The 18089-nt window shown below is 52.8% G+C and overlaps 1 protein-coding gene across 2 annotated transcripts in view; it reads right to left on the bottom strand.

The window, feature by feature from the left end:
• CCNY (cyclin Y) overlaps positions 1–18089 on the bottom strand; it is a gene marked incomplete at both ends in the record, with an annotated part of 84627 nt that overhangs the window by 13071 nt on the left and 53467 nt on the right. Inside the window, 2 exons of one of the 2 annotated variants that reach the window (XM_080717137.1) lie at positions 3366–3400; positions 8868–8942. In XM_080717137.1, the coding sequence (XP_080573263.1) occupies positions 3366–3400; positions 8868–8942 (110 nt within the window). The remainder of the gene's footprint in view (positions 1–3365; positions 3401–8867; positions 8943–18089) is intronic. The other variant, XM_080717138.1, reaches the window with a different exon arrangement.

The raw sequence follows: 18089 nt of genomic DNA, 5'->3' as shown, positions 1-18089 counted from the left end.
GATTCACGAAGTCGCCCAACTGGCCTGCCCACCTCTGGCAGAACCCAGGGGCCCAGAGTTCATGAACTTGGCAAAGGAGAGCTTCCGGCCGTATGGAGGCCAAAGGCCTGTGCAATACTTTGGTATTTACACACTACTTAAGAGAGTCTTCTGTAGAAAAATTGTGAAAATCTACAACAACCTGAGAAATACATAATGTTGTAGGCATGACTTTGCCTGAAAACTAAACAAGTGCTCGTGGCCACCTGGGGCATCCAGTTCCCTGACACACGAGGGGCCGCTGCCCCACCGGCCATCAGAGCCCTCCCCAGCCCTGGTCACAGTAACCGGTGGCGGAGGACTCAAAGGCGTGACCTGGCTTCCTCCTCGGCGTGAACAAAGGGCTCAGGAGACTTTGTGACGTCTGAGTTAGGACCTAAGAGCCGGCTTTCACACCGCGTTTTAACATCTATCACCTGAATCACGGATGTTCTCATCAAGACAAGACAAAGGCATTAGAAACAACCTTCTTTCTTAATCTCTGATAGCAATCACGCCCAAACCATACTAAAAATCAAAACTAAAGTCACTAAAACGGGTAGTGAGCTTCGAAATTCCTCATCAGCTTTTCCCCATGGACACAGAATCTACTCCAGACATCAGTCTCAACAGGCATCAGCTTAACCCACAAAAGCCTGGTGCACTGACTTGGGGACGAGTGTCGGTGACGCGGGCTGGCGTACATAATCAACAGTGGAGCAGAAGGAAGTCTCACGTCGTTTCTTCTGATACAAACTCCTAGATTCGACTGGGTGGAGCAGAGCTAACTTGCGGCCTGTGGTCGTGGTCTACAAGGGTGCTCTGGGCAGCCAAGGGAGGGGCGACCCCAGTGCACACAGCTGAAGGCCGGAGGGCGAGGGTTCGGGGACCCAGGCCTGGCCTCGGGGTCGCCCAGTGTATGTGCCAAAGCCTTCGTGTAACTTTGGCTTTCAGAGTACTGAGCAATTCCTACGTGGAATAAACCCCGGGGCACCAAGCCACAAGGACTCCCAGTATCGGGGGTCTGGAGGCTCTAAGAGCATCGTGGGCATTGAGCCACCTGCTCAGAGGCAGGACGGCGAGGGCCGCAGACCTTGGCCTGTCTGCCTCAAGCCCCAGCCACAGAGAGCCGGAGGGAGCAGCCGCCTCCCCTGGGAAGCCAGGAGTGGTTGGCCCGGCTCTGCTCCGCTGTGCTGCTTCTCTCAGTTTTCTTTTTTTCTTTTTTTGTTTTTTTGAGGTACTGGAGATGGAACCCAGGGGCATTCTACCTCTGAGCTACACTCCTACCTTATTTTTGATTCTTTATTTTGAACCAGGGTCTCAGTGAGTTGCAAAGGGCCTTAGTAGCTGAGGCTGGCCAGGAACCGCGATCTTCCCGTCTCAGCCTCCCAAATGCTGGGATTCCAAGTGTGCGCCACCGCGCCCAGCTTTTGGTTTGTCACATTTTTAAAACGAGCGTGCAGCGTACTGGGTAGTTCTAGCTTCAGTCAAAATATCTGATGGGACCAGGTGCCTTGCGCGGCTGCAACCCAGAGCGCGTCCCCTCACTCCCAACCTTCTCCTTGCTAGCAACTAACAAAGCCAAGTCCTAGCTGAGAGGCCACAGGGTGGGTGTGTGCGACCCAGCACAAATCCCAAGCACCTGGGCGCATCCTCAGCGCCCTCCCGTAGAGCGAGGCCCCAGGGTCAGGCCGCCACCGGGAGGAGTGCTCCCGAAACAGTGCTCAGGACGGGCGGCCCTAGGGGCAGGGCTGCTCCACAGCACAGCGGGAGCGTGTCCCAATAGCACCAGAGTTCCGGTTACATATATTCACCTAGCACTCACAAACCCCACAAGGCAGAGAGCTCTCCTCCTCGCCAGTCAACCGGGACAGCACGCAGAGCCCAAGGTTGGGCCTCGCCTGGAGCAGGTCCTGACCTCCTCGTCCCACCCCAGGGCCCGGCCCTCCCTGGTCACTCACCCTGACCCCACAGGCCCTCCTTAGTGTCCCCCTGTGCGTCCTGCGCCCAGCTGGCAGAGGAGGCCCTCGCCCCTCACCTAGGTGTGGCCAGTTAGCCTTCCACAGAGCAACTTCCAAAGACCCACGTTACAGGACAAGGCCAAGCTGTGCGGTGCAACTCCGGGGAGGAAACCAAGTGGTAAGGTCCCTTCTGTGAATGCAGAGTGCAAGACCAACTGTCCAACTGTGGCCATCAAGAACTGAGCCAGCGAGGGGCGCACACTTGGAATCCCAGCATTCAGGAGGCTGAGGCAGGAGGATCGCGGTTCGAGGACAGCCTCAGCTACTTAGTGAGGCCCTTTGCAAGTCAGTGAAACCCCGTTTCAAAATAAAGAATCAAAAATAGGGCTGGGGGTGTAGCTCGGAGGTAGAATGCCCCTGGGTTCCACCCCCAGGATTAAAAAGAAAAAAAGAACACTGGGCCTACTCCACTGAGCGTCCCCTGACTAGAGATGGCCCACGGCACGCTCCGTCCCACCAGGGCCTCCCTCCAGCCCTGTCTGTAAAGAGAAGGGCTCGGGAATCCCCGCCGGGAGGGACACCACTCTGGGCACCCAGACCACCCGCGGCCCGAGCTCCCTGCAGCCACCATCCCCGAGGCCATCCTACATGACTGCGGCCTCTTTCCAACTGCATTTTGCCCAGACTTCCCAGGGACAGGGGATACAGTGGTAGGGCTCCAACTTTCTTTCACACACAGATTCAGGGCAACTGCTTCAAGGTCTGCAGGCGCTAAGTGCAGAGGGTGAGGCGGAGGGGCCTTGGGAGGTGAGCCAGCGATCCGTTCAGTGTGCGGGCTTCGAGCAGACTGGCTTGACGGTTTGTCTGCACCATTTCTCGCCTCGTGGACACAGTTTTCTCGCCTCCTTAGAAGAGTGCCAACGGAGCTCACCTGGGCACGCCAGGGGACAGGAGCAGCCAGCTGCACCTGTGGCTCCGCGGAGCAGGGGAGGAGGAAGCGTCTCCAGGGGACATTCCTGCCTGGCCGCCAGGAGACACACGCTACTTAGTGGCCAAGGGACCGGAGCAGGATTCTTGAGAAACCCTTTAAAATCAGAGCATTGACCTCTTTTGGAGCACTCAAAGAATGTGTCTATTAGATTTACGCTAGCGACAGGGCAGAGGGAGAGGTGAGGGCGGAGAGCTCGGGGAGAAGGAGCCGGCTACACAGCAGCAGAGTGGTGTGGGAGCTGCGCAGAGGGCGCTTGCACACTCCCTCCCGTTACACAGCAGGGAGGGAATCAAGGGATAAACGCCACGCCGGGTATGAAGCCTCCTCGGCCACCAGACACAGTCCGTGAGCTCTTGCCAGTCGCCATGCAAAGCCCGGGGAGGCGCTTCACTTACGTGGTTAATGAAGAGGCTCTTGCGTTTTTCTCTCACTGTGAAAACAAAAGATGCAACAGAAATGTTATGTGCTGCAGTGCCGACCACGCAGGCGTGAGGCGGGCCTCTGCACCCGCCACGCGCCAGCCACGCGCCAGCCACGCGCCAGCCGGAAGGGCCAGCACCTGCAGGCGCCCAGCGCAGCACCCCAAGACAACTGCAGGCGCAGGACACTTTGCTTATTAACTCACGCATCCCTGCCCCAGTCGGCGATTAAACACTTATGCATAGTACTTCAAAACATTTCATGATTATACGCATCACACTTAACATACAAGTGCGCAATCCACCAGGAAGCAAAGGTTTGTCCGCTTCCATGGGGAGTCTCGGCGCCGCGCACGCTGCCAACAGGGCTGGCAGCGCTCAGCCTTGCGTCTTCCTGCCGTGCTTTAAAGGTGCGGAAGCATCGCTTCAGGGAGGCAAGGTCGGCTGTGTGTGTGAGGGGACGGGCCGCGGCAGGGAGCCCAGACGGCAGCCCGGGTCTCCAGCGTGCTGGGGAGGTGTGGGCAGCGACGGAGGGTCTACGAGGAGACCGGAGCGCGGTCGCAGAGACCCGGGTCAGCAGGCAACTCCAGCCGCCTGGGCCATGAGCCGCCGCAGGGCGCAGGCGGTGTTTACGAAGATAGCGACTCGGTCCCTGCAGGATGGGTCGTGCGCGTGCTCTTTCTGAGGAGCTCGGCAAGAGGAACGCACTCCACTCCACGGATAAAAAGACTGAGGTTCAGGAGGACCACAGGAATCGCATGTGCAGAATGAAGGCAAATTTGACTCCAAGTTTAGAGAAACAAAATGTGATAAATGACTTTCAGAGATCAAAACATCACACCAGAACAAAAGTCTACGGAGCAAATGAAATGAAAACACAAGTTCACGATGGGAAGTGAGCGGCAGGGAATGAACGCCCACTGCGCGAGCGGCGTGCTTGTGAATCCTGCATTGCCGGCCATGGATCAAACGAACAGCGCAACTAAAACTTCATTTGAAACTTTACACAAAGGACGATTTATTGTAAAGTGCCAATGTTTATAATACATCAGAGGGTATGCTTATCTTTTGGTAGGGTGAACACTTTTTGTTTTTTTGGAGGTGGCCCTGGGGTTGAACCCAGGGGTGTTCTATTTCTGAGCTCTACCCTGAGCCCTTTTTATATCTTATTTTGAAGCAGGGCCTTAGTAAACTGCTGAGGTTGTTCTTGAAAATACAATCCTCCTATCTCAGCCTCCCAAGTACTGAGATTACAAACATGCACCCCCACTCCTGGGTGGGCGAAAAAGTTTTAATGTCAAAAATGCTGGGCGGGCTTGGTGGCGCACGCTTGCAATCCCTGCGCTTGGGAGGCGGAGACAGGAGGATCACGCTGGTTCGAAGCCAGCCTCGCTGGCTTAAGAGACCCTGTTTCAAAAATATATATATAATGGGTCTGGGAGTATAGCCCAGAGGTAGAAGGGTTTCCAGGAACCCCAGTACCACCAAAAAAAAAAAAAAAATGCTGCGGGAGAGCCCGTGGTTCTCAAGATTCCTTTCAATGGAATATAAACACATGGAAGAGGGAATAAAATCACGATGTAGGAGCTTCGGTTCCTGTGGATGCCTCAGCACCCAGGTGCAGGAGTCTTCCCTGCAAAGGAGACTCAGGGAGAAACACTAGGGGCTGGAGGGGGGCCGCCAAGGCCTGCAAGGGTATCTTGTTTGTGCAAAAACAGAGGGAGAAGAGCCACTCTGGCCCTGGATAAGCGCCCCTCGTTCCAGGCAACTGCAGAGGTCTGATTAGAAAGCCCTCCATTACCGCCCAGTGCAGGTCCAGCCGAAATATCTATCTATCTCTCTCTCTCTCTCTCTCTCTCTCTCTCTCTCTCTCTCTCTCTCTGGTGGTACTGGGGTTCCTGGAAGCCCTTCTACCTCTGGGCTACACTCCCAGACCTATTTTATATTTTTTATTTGGAAACAGGGTCTCCTAAGCCAGCGAGGCTGGCTTCTAACCTGTGCGATCCTCCTGTCTCCGCCTCCCAAGCGTGGGGATTACAATCGTGCGCCACCACGCCCGGCCTGAAATCTCTTTCCTACCCAGAGGAACCCAGCAGTCAAGAAATGGCAGGGACCTAATGCAAGAAGCTTGGAGTCAGCCCAGCTGCGGGGGCCGGTGGGGACAGGCCGACAGCTGACCGGCCCGACGGTGGAGCACAGAGAGGTGCCAATGGGGAGGGCAGAGATGGGCGGCAACAGGGCAAAGTCCTGAAAACCAGCCTCACCAAGCGCCGAAAGCCGCGGACAGAGAGGCCGCTAGATTCCAAAGACGGTCCAGGTGCTTGGCGCTGAAGTGTCTCCACTGCAGCACTCTTACTGTTAAATCAGAAGTGAGAGCCACATGCAGCATGGCTGTCATCCCAGTACTTGGGCGGCTGAGACAGGAGGATCGCGGGGTCGCAGCCAGCCTCAGCTACTTAGCAGGACCCTGTTTCAAAATTAAAAATATAAAAACACAAGCCAGGCATGGCGGTGCACACTTGTAATCCCAGCATTCGGGAGGCTGAGATGGGAGGATAACGGTTTGCAGACAGCCTCAACTACTTAGTGAGACCCTTTGCAACTCAGTGAGACCCTGTACCAAAAGATAAAGAATAAAAAATAGGGCTGGGGGTGTAGCTCAGAGGTAGAATCCCCAGCACTGATAAAAATAAATAAATAAATAAATAAATAAATAAATAAAAGCTTAGGAAAAATGCAAGCATGGTGGTGCATGCCTGTAATTCCCATACTTGGGAGGCTGAGATGGCAGGGCTGAAGGTTCAAGGCCAGTCTCAGCAAGTTAGTGAGACTCTCAACAACCTAGTGAGACCCTGTTCTCCAAACAAAAACTTTTAAAAATTCTGAGGGTGTAGCTCAGAGGTAGAACACCCCGGTTCAATCCCCAATACCACAAAAATAAGTGAAGGGATATGAGGAAGGGCAGGGGTGTACGCAGAGCAGAACGCCCTTGATTTCAATCCTCAGTACAGAAAACCAAAGCCCCGCACCACGAGCAGATCTAATTCACAGACGGCCCCGTCACCCAGGAGCCACACCGACACAGGGTGGAGGGTCAGGTCAGAGCAGGCGGGGGTCCACGGGAGGCACAGGAAAGGGCTGGCGGTGCAGGGGTGAACCCAGCATGGTGTAGGGCACCTGAATATGGTGGTGTGCTGGGAAAGGTCGTGGGCACAGAGTGAGTTCCGTGGTGGGAACACTCCTGGCTCATCGACGCCGCTGACCAGGAGCTGGGGTGAGTGCCCACCCGTGAGGGCCACAGGGCAGAGGCCAGGAGGCCGGGCCTCCCTGGTGAGGGACGCGGGCCTAACTCTGCCAGGGCCACGCTGACTGAGCAGACTTAGCCTACACTGCGAGCCGTCCAGCAGGGCAGCCAGAGACGGGGCCTGAGACTGGCAGGGGCAAATGTCGTGGCACTGGAGCTGCCACGGAAGGCAGCCACCAGGAACTGTGTGCAGACCACAAAGCCAAGAGAGGAGGAGCGGGAAATACTAACGCAGGGGCAGAGGAGGGGACCTCAGAGGTCTGAGCAGGAGCTCCCAGAACGGATGGGGGTCCCTCCAGGCCAATCTGCCACATAGCAGCTTCCTGGCAAACTCTAATTCATTAAGATTGCCAAAGCTGCCTACTTTAAAAATGTATATCTTTTAATTACAGGGAGAGCAAATGTTTACGAGATGGTCCTGCTCTTAGCAAACTGGCCTATTTGAATTCAGGAAGCCAAAAGCCAAGGAGTTATAAGGCTCGAGGATGGTGAGTGACCCTCCCCATCCCCACGGACACCGAGCTCGCTGGAGGCTGTCAGGAAACGGGCCCAGAGTGGGCGCCGGGCACAGGGTGCTGGCCATTATTCCTTCCGTTTATAGTTTCTGAGACCCGAGTATGGTCCCTGCCAAGGAGGAAGACCCAGCACGTAGGAAGAAACTGAAGCAATCATGGAGGGGCTGAGGAATTCACGCCGGGTATCCCCAGAGAGGAAGAAAGGGAGTGGGGTCCAGGGGGCTTGTCTCTACGTCACTTCCCGAGCAGCCCTTCTTCTGCTGGGTCACGTCCTTTTATCGTGATCGTGAAGGTCCACGTCACCCACCCAGAGGCCCTGATGCTGTTTCCTGAGGGTGACTTGCGAGAGCATTTTTGGCAGGGTGCTGGTCCATGCGCCGCCGTCACCGGAGCGGGAGCCGTGAAGGCAGGAAGCGCGTGCCTGCCTGAGGTGCGCGCAGAGCTGTCTCGACTCGGGGCCTCAAACCCGCACCCTTCTCCTGCGGCTCCCCAGCCCTCCCAACCACTTCCCGTTCACGGGAGAAATGGGAATTTGCACCCCATATGTTCACAGTGTACCTCACAAGTATTTGATGCCTACACTGGTTTAGCCGACCCTTTGCGTTTTCATAAAGGCCCCGCAGTCTTTCACCTGAGTCCGTGGGCTAAAGATGACGTCACAGCTGCACCTGCCCTTTGCAAGAACTGTTACCTAGTCCCCACCAAGGAGTCACCAGCCCACACAGAAACCTCCTGCTTCAAACACATCTGCTATTTTCTCGTCTGGTTAGGATCTTCTCCAACTCAGAGCTTAGCCATTTGCCAAGAGGCTCAAGGCTGAAATCCTCAAAACCCCCGCACTGGGAGGCAGCGCACCTGCGGCTGAGCACCTGGCCCGCGCTCACCCCCAGGACCTACAAAGCAGTGCCGTGGCCACTGCGCGCTCCTGCTTTGCCTTCTCCCTCCTTGGTAGCCAGGGGCTTGAGAGAGAGCCCACCCGAGGAGAAATCCCACACACTCGGAACAAACCACAAGGATCCTGGGATCTTTAGGGCCAAGATGTTATTAAAAGTCTGGCAAAAGAGAAAACATCTGCGTCTAGTGTGTGGGCTCAACTCTTTCCCCTGATGACCAAGAAACAGTCTTGTTTTGTTTTGTTTTTGGTACTGGGAATGGAACCCAGGGGCATTCTGCCTCCGAGCTACACCCCTGGCCCTATTTTTTATTTTAAAACTGGGTCTCACTGAGTTGCAGAGGGCCTCACTAAATAGCTGAGGCTGTCCTCGAACCACAATCCTCCTGTCTCAGCCTCCCGAATGCTGAGATGACAAGCGTGCCCACCACACCCGGCTCTGAGAGTTAATGGTGTTTTTACTCGAGGCTGTGGTCGGCCTTCCTTTATGCTAACAAACCCACACTGTCTTGAGAATTTAGACAAATTCCCAAATTTAAGCAAATGCTACAGAATATATGTAGAGATCATCCAACCAATTGGTGAAAGAAAGTGTTTGAAATGGGAACTATAATACAACTCACTACAGAAGAAAACGGAGGTCCGCTACCAAGTAATACACGATAGGGCCACTAGAGGGCGCTCTACTTCACACTGGAACCGGAAAGTCACAACGTAGGTTAAATGCCTTCGATTTTATTTAAGTAAAAAATAAAGTAACAACCTACCGTCAGTCTGAGATTTACTGAGGAATATTGTGCTGGCCCGAGGGTGGTCTGAAGGGTTGAATTCCATGTTCAAATCTTTAAAGAAAGAAAAAAGAAAGAAATTATTATATGAATAATGATCAGATAACTAGAGCCATGATTAATTTTTAATTTTTTCAACCTAAAATTGCTAATAAAGTCAGGATTCTGGAAACCTATAGTGAACTGTTAATAGATTCTTGTGGTTCAACAGAAAACATTGCTCTTAAGAAATGTGGAAAAGCCAGGGAGAAAAATTAGACGGCTGACTATCTGTTAGGCTCAAACCCAGTTTTCTTTTCACCTGTCCACGCTGTCCCTGAGTCCACAGAACAGCAGGACAGCGCGACCCCACGACTAAGGGCAGTTGGGCGCTGGAGAGTGGTCTGGACAACAGTTAATGGTGGCTCCTTGCCGAAGCGGTGGTAACAGGACATCTCCGCGGGGCAGGCCGAGGCGGCACCACCCCCCACACTGCCCGAGAGGCAAAGCTTGTCCCAAGCAGGCACCGACACCAGCCATACAGGGCCCGACCTGGGCCACGTGTGCATTCAGTGTGGGTTCGGGGAGGGCACAAGCGCCTGTCCACAGCACTGTGCATTTGTAGGCGTGCAAACACACCTGTGAGTGGAGGTAAACGGCAGGGACACGGTACGTGTGCATGTGTACTAGAGCACACACACACACACACACACACACACACACACACACATACAATCCCCCAGTGCACGCCCACCCCCACGCCGCGTGGGCACAGCAGAGAGGTGCCGCGGGGCTCGGGATGACCACGGGCCTGCGGTCACCACTGTACCAGGGACGCTCCTGTCACAGCCAATGTGGTAGCTTCCAACTTGAGCTCCAGGCGCCCGAGGTCCTGGCCGTTACTGCCCCTAGGGGGCAGCACTCAGCCGCGGGCAGCCGCGGGCAGCCGCTCGCAACTCTCCACCACGCTGCCGGGGGCACAGGGACAGTGGCCCAGTGGACCAGGCTCCGGGGGCTGCAGGGCAGGCGGCAGATGCACCAGATGTGCATTCAGAAAAGCCACCGCGGAGACCCAAGTGTGCGTGTTTCAGGGCCCTGTTTAACACCTGCTGCTGCTCGGCCCGAAGAGATGTGGGTTAAGGCAAACACAGACCAGCGGTAAACACAGACCAGCCGTCTACACAAGCCGTTCACTGGAAGGTGGGGCCGTTTCTAAGGCCAGGCGAGCACAGGGAAGCCCCCTCCTCACTCCTGCTCCTCCCGGGCGCTGGGAGGCCAAGGGGCCCTGAGAGCCAGGGGCAGAGGCAGGGCCAGCCCGCAGCGCCCCCCACAGCCCTCGGGATGAGCGGGACGCACTTTACAACAGTGTGAGCATGTGTGAGGCACACGCCATGCACACAGCACCTGTTACTCTCCTGCAGAGCCCAGGACACGGAGGCGTGGGGGTCAGGAGGGGAGGCTCCAGGCCACCCTGGTTAAGTCCTTGTCACCGAGCGGCAAAAGCGGGGCGCCTGCCAGGGCCAGGGCAGGTGTGTGCCCGGCGCTGAGACCCCCGGTGTGTGATCTAGTAGACAAACTGTTCCACAGATGCCCAGCACCCTGGATGGGGCGCTCAGGTCGGAGGCTCCTCCTATGGGACAGAGAGGCGGCTGTGTCGTCCTGTGTGCTTGGAGTCAGGCCCCCTGGACCTTCCTCGTGCTGGAGGGCGGGAGAGGAAAACAGCCTGCACTTCCCTCGACTTCGGTGGCCTCCGCTCCTAAGGCAGCGCACCTTTCAGCCTTCCAAGAGAGCCCAGGCAGCACTGTGCCCTGGATTCCTGCTTTAACATTCCTGCGGATCCGCTGGGCGTGGGGCGCAGGCTTGTAATCCAGCACTCGGGAGGCTGAGACAGGAGGACCGCGGTTCACGGCCAGCCCCAGCTTCTTAGTGAGGCCCTTTGCAACTCAGTGAGCCCGTTTCAAAATAAAGACTAAAAAATAGGCCTGGGGTGTCACTCGGAGGCAAAATGCCCCTGGGTTTCATTTCCAGTATAGCAAAAAAAAAAAAAAAAAAAAATAGGGCTAGGGCTATAGCTCAGAGGAGGTATACATGGGTGCCCTGGGTTCCATCCCTAGTCCTGGAAAAAAAAAAAAACATTAATTTTAAAAAATAAATTCCTGTGGGTCCGTGTGAGTGTACTGAGCATGCGCACAGCAAACACCTCTCTCAGCAAGGACTGGCAGAAGCCGTGCGCCTGGTGGACAGCGTGCGGTGCTTGGCTGGTGTGTCTTTACAGAGTGGCCACGGCCACGGGCACGTATTCCCCTCAAATGGCTGACCACGCACAAGGTCCGACCTTGGCTACAGAGACTGTGCAGACCCACCTCCAACGCCATAAGCGGTAGATGTGCTCGGTATTTCTGGAGATTTGTGGCAAAAAATAAAAACATACGCCTGGGTTATTATTAATAAATATTCCAACCTGCTACATCGACCCTGCTACTAAATGACATTTTGGACCTCCTGGAATTTCAGAATTTTCAGGCTTCACATCTATTCTATTTTTCTTCTGGGAAGAGCACTGGGGACTGAGCTCAGGGAGAGGCATTTGAACCCAAGCTATATCCCCAGACTCGTGTGTGTGTGTGTGTGTGTGTGTGTGTGTGTGTGTGTGTGTGTGTATTACTGTGGACCCAAGGGAGGTTTACCTCTGAGCTAAGCCCCAAGTCCTATTTTGTTTTTTATTTTGCAACAGAGTCTCACTAGGTTGTGGAGGGCCTCATTAAGTAGCTGAGCTTGGCCTCAAACCTGTGGTCCTCCTGTCTCAGCCTCCCAAGTACTGGGATTGCAGGATGCAGGCATGAGCCGCTACATCTGGCTGCTGTCTTTCTTAAGAAATGGAAATGTGTAGGTAAAACACAGGTATTATAAATAGCAGAAATGATACTGGTGAGCACCGTCACCTTAGGAAGGGCAGCGGGTAATCTCAGTGTCCTGAGCTGGTGGTGACGGGGTAAGGTGGTGTTGGTCACCAACAGCAGCTCTGCTACTTCTTTTTTCTTTTCTCTCTCTCTTTTTTTTTTTTTTTTTTTTTTTTTTGCGGGTCTTGGGATGGAACCCAGGGTCATTTGACCTCCAAGCTATACCCTCTGCCCTATTTTTTTATTCTTTACTTTGAAACAGGGTCTCACTGAGTTGCGGAGGGCCTCACTAAGTAGCTGAGGCTGTCCGCGAACTGCGATCCTCCGGTCTCAGCCTCCCGAATGCTAGGATTACAAGTGTGCGCCACCACGCCCAGCTTCATCTCTGCTATTTCTTAAATATACATAAAATCTCTCTGATTTACCACATTTTCCCCAATAAAAGTCGCATGTCTTTGAAGGCATCAGTACTTTTAAAAGTCATTATAAAGCCACGTGTTATTTTTAACGACAGTTTTTCTAGAATCCAAAAACTAAACCATTTTTCTTTAACACGTGTGGTAACCTGTATCAAATTTTCCAAATCTGCATAATCAAGCTCATAGAACTACATAAGAAATTAATACACTGATCTAACTCAGGGGGCGTTCTACCTCTGATCTATATTCCCAGCCCCCCCCCCTTTTTGGTACTGGGATGAAACCCAGGGCCTTTTCTACCTCCAGGCTACACTCCCAGACCTATTTTATACTTTATTTAGAAGCAGAGTCTCACTAAGTTGCTGAGAGCCTCACTCAGTAGCTGAGGCTGGCTTCGAACCTGCGTGTTCCTCCTGTCCCAGCCTCCCAAGTACTGGGATTACAAGCGTGCGCCACCACGCCCGGCTCTCCAGCCTTATTTTGCTTTTATTTTGAAACAGGGTCTTGCTAGGTTGAACAGAGTCTCACTAAGGCTGTCCTGAACCCTATGATCCTCCTACCTCAGCCTCCCAAGTACCAGGCCCAGCTAAGAGACTGAATTTTAAATTTAGGGCTTACCTCAGCTAATATGCAATTTCGAAACCGGTTAAGAAGTGAATAGACAGCCCAGCGCAGTGGCGCACGCTTGGAATCCCAGCATTCGGGAGGCTGAGACAGGAGGATTGCGGTTTGTGGGCAGCCTCAGCTACTTGGCGAGGCCCTTTACAACTCAGTGAGACCCTGTTTCAAAAATACAAAGACCAAAAAATAGGGCTAGGGGGTACAGTTCAGAGGTAGAATGCCCCTGGGTTCCCTCCACAGTACTGCAGAAAGAAAGGGAGGGAGGGAGGGAGGCAGACAGACAGGCAGGCAGGCAGGCAAAATAAAACCCATAAAATGTGAAACATCTAAAAGGAAAAACATCTACTGTCTGTGACTTATTCTCAAATCAAATGGTTCAGAATAAAATAGTGTATAAGAAACAACAAGAGTGCTCAAACACATTTGGCAAAACTTTAAAGAAAATGAAGGCAGTTGGAAGTTACTTTGCTTCTATTTCAATTTCTAAGTTTGAAACTGTTTCCAAATAAAATGCTGGAGAAAGCATCACAGGAGGATTACACAGAAAGGAAGTTACTTAATTTACCAGCTTCTTCCAAGCTCCGGCCCAGCCTTCTCCCTCTGGTCTCCACCCTGCCTGCTTCTAGGAAAAGGCTCTCGCCTCCCACTGCCAGCTCCAAACGGCCTCAAAACACAGCTTCTGTCTCCTGTTCATCTCAGTCTCCTCGCCAAAGTCACGGGGGACGCCCTCACCCCCAAAGTCACGGGGGACACTATCACCCCAAAGTCACAGGGGACGCCCTCGCCCCCAAAGTCACAGGGGACACTATCACCCCAAAGTCACAGGGGACGCCCTCGCCCCCCAAAGTCACAGGGGACACTATCACCCCAAAGTCACGGGAGAACGCGTCACCCCCAAGTCACGGGGGACACTATCATCCCCCAAAGTCACGGGGGATACCCTCGCCCCCAAAGTCACAGGGGACACTATCATCCCCCAAGTCATGGGGAATGCTGTCACACCCAAAGTCACGGGGGACACCCCGGCCTGCCCCCACGGCTCACCACGCTCTTCCCCAGCCTGCACGTGTGAGGCGCAGGAGTGTCACGCCTGCCCTGGGAGGGCGCCTCTGAAGAGCCCAAGGGCTTAGAGAGAAAGGGCGGTCGCCATTCAGCTCCTTCTGCCGTGGCCAGAGACCAGAGCAGGAGAGAAAGGAGCATGGTGTCCCCCAGAAGTGACCTCCATTCCTGCCCCGAGGCTCTCCTGCCCTCCTGTCATTCCAACCACCTACTTCCAGTGTCCCTAAAATTCCATCTTTGAAGGCGCGCTTCACCGTCTTCGAGACCGTGATGGCAGCCCCTCCGCGCCACCGAAGCCCGCGGGGAGCTCACCCACCCAACACGCTTGGCAGGCTCAGGGTCTTCAATTCTTGGTATACTCTAGTCCTATCAGGAGTAGCTGGCAAAGATCTCCCATTCGGCAGGCTGGCTTCGAACCTACGTGTTCCTCCTGTCTCAGCCTCCCAAAGGTGCCAGGCACATACGTTGGAGAAAAGACAGCCTTTTCTTTTTCTTTCTTTCTTTCTTTCTTTCTTTCTTTCTTTCTTTCTTTTTTTTTTTTTTTGTGGTACTGGGGTTGGAACCCTTCTACCTCCAGGCTACACTCCCAGACCTATTCTATATTTCATTTGGAAATGGTCCCTTAAGCCAGCGAGGCTGGCTTCGAACCTGCGCGATCCTCCTGTCTCCGCCTCCCAAGCATAGGGATGACAAGCCCCCCAAAGTCACAGGGGACAGCTTTTCAATTAATGCCATCCTATTTATTAATTCTGTTTTATTATTTTTCTTTTTTTCTGTGTGTGTGTTTTTGTGTGTGTGATACTGGGGATGGAACCCAGAGGGTTCCACCCCAGCCTGATTTTATTTCTTACTTGAAAACAGGGTCTCACGAGGTGGATGAGTCTCACTACTTCCTGAGGCTGTCCTCAAACCTGTGGTCCTCCTGTCTCAGCCTCCCAAGTACCAGGATTACAGGCGTGGGCCACCACACCAGCGTGATTCTTGTTTTGATTTCCTGGGCTCGGGTCTTGTTGAGGAAGTCTCTGCCCGTGCCTATATGCGGAAATGCTGGTCCTCTGCCTCCTCCAGGGACTTCGACGTCTCTGATCTATTGACCAGGCCCTGGATTCCTTTGGGGTTGGCTCTTGATCAGACACAGAGGCTGGGCTTTAATTTCATTCTTCTACAGAAGGATAGGCAGTTTTCCCGACCCCATTTGTTGAAAAGGCTGTCTTGCCGGGCCTGGTGGGCACGCTTGTCATCCCTATGCTTGGGAGGCGGAGACAGGAGGATCGCGCAGGTTCGAAGCCAGCCTCGCTGGCTTAAGGGACCATTTCCAAATGAAATATAGAATAGGTCTGGGAGTGTAGCCTGGAGGGAGAAGGGTTCCAACCCCAGTACCACCAAAAAGAAAGAAAGAAAGAAAGAAAGAAAGAAAGAAAGAAAGAAAGAAAGAAAGAAAGAAAGAAAGAAAGAAAGAAAGGCTGTCTTTTCTCCAACATATGTGCCTGGCACCTTTGTCACAAATCAACTGGCTCTAAGCGTGTGGCTTTGTTTCTGTATCTTCTATTCTGTTCCACTGGTCTATGTGTCTGTTTTTATGCCAATACCATGCCACTCTCATTACTATAGACCTGTAAGATAATTTGAAGTCAGGTGTTGTGATACATGACTCTTTTTGTTAAAAACTGTTTTGGCTATTCTGGGTGGCTTTTTTTCATATAAAGTTTAGGACTGGTTTTTCTAGGTCTGAAGAATGACATTGGAAATTTAATAGGAATTACATTGAATCTTAGATCATTTTTAGAAGAACTGAAATTATCTCTATTTGCAGATGGCATGATCCTATACTTAGAAGACTCCAAAAAAAAAAAAAAAAAAGACTCAGCCAAAAGACCTCTAGGACTGATGAACAAACCTGACAACGTAGCAGGATACAATACAATTTTATTGCCTACAAAAATCATTAGCCCTGCCGGGCGTGGTGGCGCATGCTTGTAGGAGGCGGAGACAGGAGGATCGCGCAGGTTCGAAGCCAGCCTCACTGGCTTAAGAGACCCTGTTTCCAAATAAAATATTAAAAATAGGTCTGGGAGTGTAGCCCGGAGGTAGAAGGGTTCCATCCCCAGTACCACCAAGAAAAAAAAAATTAGCTTTTATATATGCCAACCATGAATCCATCAAGAAAGAAACCTAAGCTGGGCGTGGTGGTACACGCTTGTAATCCCAGCATTCGGGAGGCTGAGACAGGAGGATCGCAGTTCAGGACAGCCTTACTTAGTGAGGCTCTGTTTCAAAATGAATAAAAAATAGAGCAGGGAGTGTAGCTCAGAGGCCAAATGCCCCTGGGTTCCATCCTCAGACCCACAAATAAATAAAGAAAGAAAGAACCTCAAAAGAACCTCAAAAGAACAAAAGAACCAACAGACCTAGCAACAAATCTAACCAAGGAGGTAAAATATCTCTACAGTGAAAACTATAAAACACTAAACAAAAAACCTGGAGATCTCAGGAGATGGAAGATCTCCCATACTTGTGGATAGGCAGAATAAATGTCAAAATGGCCATTCTACCAACAGCGATCCATCAGAGAGTCTTTGTAAAATAGCCGTGTCTGCTGGGCATGATGGTGCACGCTTGTAATCCCAGTACCTGGGAGGCTGAAACAGGAGGGTTCACAGACAGCCTAACTACTTAGCGAGGCCCTCTGCAACTTAGTGGGACCCTGTTTCAAAAATAAAAATAAAAAAGAATGAAGCCGGGCGTGGTGGCGCACGCTTGTAATCTCCGCACCTGGGAGGCGGAGACAGGAGGATCGCGCTGGTTCGGAGCCGGCCGCGCTGGCTTAAGAGACCCTGTTTCCAAAAATTAAAAAAAATAGGTCTGGGAGTGTGGCCCGGAGGTAGAAGGGCTTCCAGGAACCCCAGTATCACCAAAAAAAAAAAAAAAAAAAAAAAAAAAAGAATGAAACAGGCATGTCTGAGTCAGGTGCAGAAGCGCACACCTGTGGCTAGGAGGGAGGCTGGGATGGGAGACTGGGATGGTGGCTGAGCTCACAAGTTCTAGAGCAGCCTGGGAAACATGGCAATATCCCATCCAAAAATCCATCAGATTTGTTTAAAAAAGAAAAGGGGAGATGCAGGGAAAATACCAAGAATCAGGCTGCTCCACACCCTTGCCCAAGTGAGCGGCACTGCTCTGTGACCCTAACTTCTTTACACACACCGGTGTGTTCCAAACACAGCAGTGTCTCTGCTCCCCAGTCCCCGTGCTCTTTCACCCCTCTCTATTTTGGATGGTTCTCCCTTGGCTAAATGTTCTCTTTCTGGCCAGTCATGGTGGTACACACCTGTAATCCCAGCACTTGGGAGGCTGAGACAGGAGGATTGCGGTTCGCAGCCAGCCTCAGCTACTCAGTGAGGCCCTTCGCAATTCAGTGAGACCCTGTTTCAAAATAAAGAACAAAAAAATAGGGATGGGGGTGTAGCTTGGAGGTTGAAGGCCCCTGGGTTCAATCCTCAATACAAGAAAGAAAGAAAGAAAGAAAGAAAGAAAGAACGTGCATAAGTAAGATCCTAAAATAGTGGTTCCACGGGAAACCAGACACATTTCAGATTCATTCCTTTGTAAGAGAGACTCTCTTATGGCAGAATTAACAAACTCCATCTACAAACAGATGCAGATGCGATGCATCTGGCCTAGGCTGGAGGCCCGGTGTGCCCCGCCAGCAGGGTGCTGCTTGGGGTGGGCTCAGGCTCCGCTCTGGGTCGCCCTGGACTTCAGCGGCTCTTCTGAAGTCTCTTTCCTTCCCACAGGGGACCGTCACTATTGGGGCCGTGACGGGACTCCAGTGTGATCAGAAATGGACGCCGTGGACAGTGGCGTCCATCACCGTGTGATCTGTGCCCCAGAAACTCAGCGCGAAGCTGGGCGAGGGGAGCCGAGCCGGAAACTTGGAGGTATGTTGGAGGTATGCCGGCAAGTTGGAGGTATGCCCGGGCAGCTGAGCAGAGCCCTGTCTCAAAATAAACCATGGGAAAGTGCTGGGAATGGAGCTCAGGGGCAGAGCACACCTAGGTTTAATCCCCCAAGAGGGGCGGGGGGGGGGGGGAGATAAGAGAGAAGATAGAAACTCACAGCTCATGCTGAGCTAGTATGGGAGTGCATGACTATAATCCTAGTACACCTGCTGGCGTAGGGGAGGCACCCGGGGCTGGGCAGCCGGGAGCGTCCAGACTCACCAG

Source organism: Muscardinus avellanarius, assembly GCF_963383645.1.
Source record: "Muscardinus avellanarius genome assembly, chromosome: 20".
NCBI classification, from domain to species: domain Eukaryota; kingdom Metazoa; phylum Chordata; class Mammalia; order Rodentia; family Gliridae; genus Muscardinus; species Muscardinus avellanarius.
This window is presented reverse-complemented; position numbering and strand designations above follow the sequence as displayed.